This window comes from Carassius auratus, chromosome 50 (genome assembly GCF_003368295.1).
Source record: "Carassius auratus strain Wakin chromosome 50, ASM336829v1, whole genome shotgun sequence".
Classification (NCBI taxonomy): Eukaryota; Metazoa; Chordata; class Actinopteri; order Cypriniformes; family Cyprinidae; genus Carassius; species Carassius auratus.
The window spans coordinates 5,008,749-5,016,399 of NC_039292.1; the positions used below are offsets into that span (position 1 = coordinate 5,008,749).

A 7,651-nucleotide genomic window follows, 5' to 3' on the forward strand; every position below is an offset into this window, starting at 1 on the left:
ACTCCAAATGCTTCAGTAAATTATTTACACCATCCTTGAAACTAACCCGGCTAAGATGTAATCTAACACCTGAGTGGACATCCAATACAAACTTGCCATTATTTGTTTGTTAATTCATTACTGTAATACATACCGAATGCATTTATTTGTTTTAACATTACACAGTTATTTTCATACATGTAATCTGTGTGTCAACAGTGTAGCCTATTCTGTCAACGCAGCGCGTGCCCAATATACCGCGTCACTTTAAATTTCCCTGACACGCGCTCAAATGAGAACAGCAAACTTACTTTTTCCGCTGTAATGTGACTTTCAGCAAAATCTCTTTGACCAGTAGTCGATATTATCCATATAGCGTATCTGAGTTCTAATGTTTGTCACGCACAACATCTCATGATTCCTTTCACTCGTTTGTCAATATCAGTCTCGCTCGCGACTGGCTCTTTATGCGCCCTTATTTTAGAGGCGGCGCTTCTCATGACGACAAATGGGAAGTTCAGATAAACTTATGAGGCAAATCCGATTGTTATTTTTTTTTTTTTAGCAGTCGTCTGCACTTCATTCTCAAGTGTCTTGATTGGTTCAGTTTAGGAAAGCTGTCATGTAAAAATGCTTTACACATTAAAACATAAGAAACTACAGACGTTCCAGGTTTTTACAATTTTGTGTTGCGAAATATTCATTAATAGCTTAGGACAAATCTAAATATTCATCTGGGAATCATATTCAAAATAGTTTTTCTGTCCATTGCACAACACAAAACTATGCATGCATTTGGAATATTACCCGATTTTTTATATTCCCCCAAAACGCATGAATTATCGAGCCCTACAGCCATTTGTCCCCCCATCAACAATATGCTACTCTAGTAGACAACATAGCGTTTGAGTCTAGATAAATATGATAATCGTGCATTTTGTCTTACCTACAACTGAAGAATAGCTGTGTGTGCACAAGCAGCACTGTTTAATCACACACACATGCTGGCAGGTGTTTGATTAGGACAGGCAGCGAATGAGTGGAGAACGAGATGTACTCTGTCGCCATCTACTGGATCATTAAAGTATGTGCACATACTCCATGCTCATTGAAAGGCTGAAGTGCAATGAGATGTGTTCGCGAGTCTATCCTTATAAAGTCTATGGGTCTATAGCCTACCCAACAAACACAGAACGTTCCCCTAACCTTCCCATTAGGTTAGTTTTGGGAATCAAATAAGAACGTTCTAGGGACCAAAAGTTGTTAGCTGGGTATGGAACAAAACAGACTATTTCATGTTAAAACAAGGAGCTGTAAAAATCGATTTGGACTGATAGCCCAGCTGTGACTACGCAGCAACTTATAAAATTGGGCACCCTGATCTAAAATAACTGCTTTTTAGTTTAATATATTTTAAAATGTAATTTATTCCTGTTATGGGAAAGCTGAATTTTCAGCAGCCGTTACTTTACCTCTGTCACATGATCCTTCAGAAATCATGAATAGTTTTTATCAAACAGTTTTTGCTGCTTATTTTTTTTTGTGGATTATTTTTTCAGGATTCTTTTATGGATTGAAATAAAGTTTATTGAACAGCATTTCTCTGAAATAGCAAAGGGATTTATAATTTTACAAATTATTTTGTAACTTTTGATCATTAATGCATTAATTAATATTATTAATCTTATTATTATTATTATATTATTATTTTTTTTTTTCTTAAGTAAATCACGGGTTCTATAAAAAATATTAACCAGTAATAAATAAAGCCCCAGGATTTTGTGACACTGAAGACTGGGGCAATGGCTGCTGAATCGTGTAATGACAGCCATCACATCAATTATATTCTAAAATATTAAAATAAAAAACACAGTTGCTTTTGTCGAGCTAGCATAGCTCTACTTTTTATTTGTTTCCATGATTTTTAAAAGCCAGTGCGCTGTCGCTTTAATAATTGAACCATCAGAAGCCAAAACCTTTCCGGTCTTTTCTTCCCCCTCACAAATTTCCAAATAATCCACATACCAGGCACGGACAGGGTCTGTGATTCCCGCCAGGGGTGACTAGGGTAAGCACAGAACGATGCTGAAATTTGTGATATTATCCCTTTGCGCGTGGTTTGTGGTGGGCAGATCAGTTCACACTCACAGAGGGGCACACCTGGACATCACCGATGCCCTGGAGGAGCATCTGGCGCAGGGACAAACCACTTTAAACGAGATGTTCAGGGAAGTGGAAAAACTGATGGAGGACACGCAGCAAAAACTAGAGGAGGCTGTTCACCAGGTATGACTAGATTAAAAAACAATCCTAGTAGATTAACATGTGAATTTCGTTTTGCGCCATGCTGCTTTGAATGCACTGGATGATTATCGCTGACCGATTCGTAAACGAATTGTTCTTTTGAGTCGAATCTTTTCATTGGATCTTTTCAAACCGGTTCATCTGAGCGAACCGAGTCAACATGTATGGTTTTTAATAAATAACAATTGTTTTAAAATGTGCACAATGTTTACCGATGTAGATTAATTTTAGTAGTGTTGAGCGGAATTTTAAGTATATTTTGCTTGAGTTCGAGTTTATTGCTAAAACAAACTACATTTACATTTAGTCATTTAGCAGACGCCTTTATCCAAAGCGACGCACAAATGTGGACAATGTAAGCAGTCAAAATCAACAAAAGAGCAAAAACCTTACAGTGGAACATACAATTTCAACAAATAGCATTATTAACACAATTTATTCGAACACACACACACACACATTATATGTAATGCCACCGAGTCGTTTTTTAACTGATTCTTTGAAATGAGCCGATTCGCTAAAATCAATCGTAATTTTTATATCCGATTTTGCAACATGTAGTTTAGAATCACAATCAAAACATTCACATAAGTTACTATGAATCTTATTTGAATCAGATGGAGAATGAGTCTTCAAAATCGTTGCTACATGGACGCAACTTTCCAGACAGTTTTCACAATGAAACTACGACAGTGATCAAGGTTGGAAATCGGACTGTTCAGCTGATAGAGAGAATCGACAAGGTATTTCTTACTTATTCTACTCCGTTTATTGGCTTGTACTGGATCTGATTTAGCTTTTTATATACACTATATTGCATTAACAGAATTACCCTGTCTTTATATGTCTTCGTGCCTTTGTATATCGCTATGTCTTGTATAACTAACACCTGGTTTTCCTCTAGGAAACAGATGATAAAACTGGAAAGACTAATTTTTCCAGAACTCTCATTCAGAACACTGAACGTTGGAATGAAGTAGATCACGTGAGTATATCTCTCCTCTATAACTTTAATATCTATCACTTTAAGTTGTCGTATGTAGGCTAATCTAATTTCTGAAAAGTGGTCTGGATTGTTAAACGGATATAAAACGTTCAGTGGACATCCTGGTAAGTAAACATCGGTCTGGGTGCATTGGTCACTCTGGGCAGCGCTATGAACCCTGCAGTGAGTTTGTCGTCAACTAGGCAACATGGTTAAATTTAAATAATATATATATATATATATATATATATATGTATATATATATATATATATATATATATATATATATATATATATATATATATATATATATATATATATGTATTTAGCACATGCTTTAATCCAAAGCGATTTACAGTGCATTCAGGCACATGCGTTCCCTGGGAATCGAACCCACAACCTTGCTCTGCTAATGCGAGTTTATTTATTAAAACCAACATGGATTTTCCACTTCACCAGTCATCAAACTAAAATCCTCTGTTTTCTTGGGAAACACGTGGCACATCATTACGGAGACTTCTCTAAACAGAGGGTCCTAAGTGTGATGTTTTTACTTCCAATTCTTTTGAATTACAGTCTAACTCTGTCGACCAGCTTTTGATTTAAATAAATAATATCTACTGCATTATATCTTATTCCAGAGTAAAAACATTACATGTATGGTCATTATGCATTTCCACAACAGTTTAACAGGCGGCAGTGTCATTAGAGGCTCTTTGGCCAGACAGTCTCCTGGCTCCATGACAATAAATGGTGAAATTAGAACAGCTGGAAAAAATGCATGGTAATTGGTGCACTGGGAATGTGTGGTGGAGAGTTAGTGCCAGAGGCAGCACTTAGTGGTTTCTCTCTCGGCCTGCACAGCGGCAAATGTGAGCTCACAGTTAAAAGATAAGCATTATATGTTAGGGATAAAAATATAAAACCATTCATTATTGCAAAATGTATCCCATAAATTAACAGTAAATAGATTATTACATGTAATACAAGACATCTAACCAAGTGGAATCAATTTATATATATATATCTACATCCTAAAATTCAATTGATCAGTACTGACTCTTTTTATTTCTGTTTATTTTCGTTAATTTAAATGTGTGCAGCCTTGGTCGGCTGTAGCCTTCCGTTTGAGAGACTCCCATAGATAAGCTTTGTTGAACTGAAAATGGAATTCCCTTGATGGAATTCCCAATGCCTCGGAATCGATTCCAGCCCTAGCCGTAACTCTGAGGTGAAGGGTGTAGCTTGGCTCTGATGTTGACTGCTGAGTGGTTGTTCGCTGTTACAGCTCTCACAGGAGTCAAGTACTGAGATGGATTTCTGCACCTCCACTTCTGTAAATGTGGAATTAATTATGACGCCGATGTCGACGTTTGTCTCCTGTTTGTCTATATTGCACCACAGGCCACTTCTCTATTCTTCATCCAGTTTGTTTGTAAATATTTTCAGCACAGTGGAAATGTTCAACATATTACGTCTTATTTCCCACCTTTTCCTTAAGTCACAAAATGTGCATCATATCAAGTTTCTAGCGGCCCTAACAAAGTACAAGCACACAAATGACTGTTTCTGATAAAACATTATAATGAGGAGGATGTTCCAGAAAACCAAAATTTGGTTTCCAGTTACTTTTAGTCCCCAACTGAATTTCTATCTGGGAGGCGAAACACTTCATTGGAATTTCAAATGAAAGTCCAAAACAAAACTTGCTATTATAGTATTTTCTTTTCTTTAAGCAACCTACAGCATTGTCTCCAAACTATAGTTAAGACACACTGCTGTAGGTTGCTTAAAGAAAAAGTTCCCCCAAAATAGAAAAAAAGGAAAACACCATCATCATGTACTCACCCTCATGTCGTTCCAGACCTCTATGACTGACATTCTTTCGTGTAACCCAGTTGAAGACATTTAGCTGAATGTCCACGCTGCTCTTTTCTATATAGTGAAAGTGAATGGTGACTGAACGATGTGCTCTATGTTATGAGTTATGATGTCATATCCTCAACCAGCAGGGTTTATTGAATTAATAGGGATCCTTGGGATGTTTGCTCAACTGTAAGTGTAATAACAGTGTTTCTGTAATATATGTCAGGTTCATTCTTGTTCATTCAGGAGTGCATGATTGATGAGGACTGTGGGGACGGCAGCTTCTGCCTGTATGAAATCATCACCTCCAAATGTGTCCTGTGCCAGACAACTAATATGGTCTGTGCTCATTTTGTTCACTACATCCATCCATCCAGATATGTTATATGTATTAATTGCATGTATATTCCATGTAAATTACATCTGAAAATGTTGTATATATATATATATATATATAAAATTTTAAAAAGTAAAGTATTTATATTTTATGGATTTATAATTGTATTTATATTGTAATTTGTAAAATATTGTGTATATATTGATTGTTTAAAATCGTTTAGATTAGAATCTATTAATGTGTAAATTATATACATTATATATGTAAATATATACTTATATTTTGAATATATATATATATATATAAATATTTTCATTAAATTTTTATATATATAATTATATTTTTAGTCTATATATGAGTATATATGAGTGTATATATAATTATTGCTATTTTATATGCTATTTAAATGTGTGTTGTTTAAAAGTTATTATATATATATTATTATATAATTATTGAATTATATTTAAATTTTATATAGTTTTTTTTGTGCATAGTGTATATTGAATTGTTAAATTGCTAATGTTTAATGGTAAATTCCTTTTCTGCTTCTTGAATTGTCAGGAGTGCACGAAGGACGTGGAGTGTTGTGGAGATCAGCTGTGTGTGTGGGGTGTTTGTTCTCAGAACAGAACTCAAGGACAGTCTGGAACAATCTGTCAGTACCAGAGCGACTGCAGTCCTCAACACTGCTGCGCCTTTCACAAAGGTTCGTAAACCTTTGTTTAGATTACCATAGTTTTACAACTCAAATAATTCATGATTTTTATGTTAGATGTCCGTGTTAAAAAGTCTGAGACGATGATATAACTAATCCTATAAATATAATGCATCTTAAAAGTAGCAAAAAAAGGCATAAGTGAACGTTTTAAGTTTCATATAACCAAAATACCTTTTTGTTTTGTTTTAATAAAAAAAATCAGCCCTTGAGACATAGAAGTGCCTGTATAAACAACCACGTTAGATATCAGTATGCAGTTAGTTATGCAGTAAAACATCTGAAAAATATCCAGTTTCACTGGGCCTCCCAGTCCAGATTTCCCTTCAAAGTACTAAATAATTGTTTCCTTGGATTTAGAATTGCACTCCTCGCCCACTCGGTTCACAACGTTCCTCAGTTTTCTTAGCATTCCCAGATACGCTTTAATCATTTGCAAGAGAAAAACCAACAACATTTGCTGTGGTTTTGATATATCACTACATTTCCTGTTCATCTCATCCTAATCTCCTTCCTTTCTGGTGTACCTCTCCGTAGTCTCTGTCTCTCCCACCCTCCTCTTTTTAATGTTTCTTTGTTTTTTTTTTTCCTCTCCAGCCCTGCTCTTCCCCGTGTGCCGCCCCAAGCCACAGGAAGGCCAGGGTTGCCACAGTCACCCCAATCAGCTGATGGATCTGTTACTGTGGGACGAGGAGGGGCCGCGGGAGCACTGCCCCTGTGCTGCAGGCCTGCACTGCCAGCCTCTCAAGTGAGACAGCTTCTTCACAAATATTCCTTGCACAGGTCTAGCTTATGTGTTACAGCTAAAGTAGTTTGGCATGAAAACAATGATGTTTGCATAGACGACTGTGCTTTTTATAACTGTAATCTAGCCACCCAGTCAGATTGCAGCTTGCTGGTAAGACAAAGATCTAGGTATTTTAGTCTGCAGCATGAATCAGATATGAACTTTGGCCACCAAGAAATTCTCTCTCTCTCTCTCTCTCTCTCTCTATCTCTATATATAATACAGCTCTCTCTCTCTCTCTATATATATATATATAGTATTGCATATCTATTTAATATTTTTTCAGAGAACAAAAAGACTCAAATTCATCTGTTTTATGTTACAGTAATAAATCATTGTGTGTGGATGAGAGGAACACTTCTGGTGAAGGAAATGCGGACTGATCGCTCCCAAACAAACTGAACATTAAACAGTGTTGTAATTTGGACTCTATTTGTAACATCAAAGTGCCTTTGTCCTCCTAATTCAATAGGAGTAGATTTAATTTATACCTTTTTTTGTGTAATTTGTGTGCTACTATGTAAAATGGAATTATAAATGTTTTAAATAGTATTTTGATAAGACAATGACAATGTCCTAAATATGTGGACCTAGTTGGGCATTATATTCCTTCCAAATAAATATGATTTATGAGACTCTTTTTTTTTCCTGACTTCTGAACTTATTTTGAAAATCAAA

General features: G+C 35.7%; 1 protein-coding gene across 1 annotated transcript; it reads left to right on the forward strand.

Moving 5' to 3' along the window:
• The first annotated feature begins 1,961 nt into the window (after positions 1-1,961).
• LOC113066720 (dickkopf-related protein 3-like) lies at positions 1,962-7,605 on the forward strand. Its single transcript, XM_026238698.1, has 7 exons — positions 1,962-2,265; positions 2,901-3,026; positions 3,188-3,268; positions 5,381-5,473; positions 6,033-6,177; positions 6,784-6,934; positions 7,299-7,605. Exons 1-7 carry the CDS (start codon positions 2,062-2,064, stop codon positions 7,354-7,356), a joined length of 858 nt encoding a protein of 285 aa, XP_026094483.1. The 5' UTR covers positions 1,962-2,061; the 3' UTR covers positions 7,357-7,605.
• Positions 7,606-7,651: the final 46 nt, after the last annotated feature.

What these genes read in the sequence shown, in the direction of transcription:
- LOC113066720 (XM_026238698.1), top strand. Translation starts at nt 2,062, where the DNA reads ATGCTGAAATTTGTGATATTATCCCTTTGCGCGTGGTTTGTGGTGGGC. An exon ending in TGATAGAGAGAATCGACAAG is followed by an intron (nt 3,027 to 3,187) that starts GTATTTCTTACT and finishes GTTTTCCTCTAG; the next exon opens with GAAACAGATGATAAAACTGG. An exon ending in TGTGCCAGACAACTAATATG is followed by an intron (nt 5,474 to 6,032) that starts GTCTGTGCTCAT and finishes TTGAATTGTCAG; the next exon opens with GAGTGCACGAAGGACGTGGA.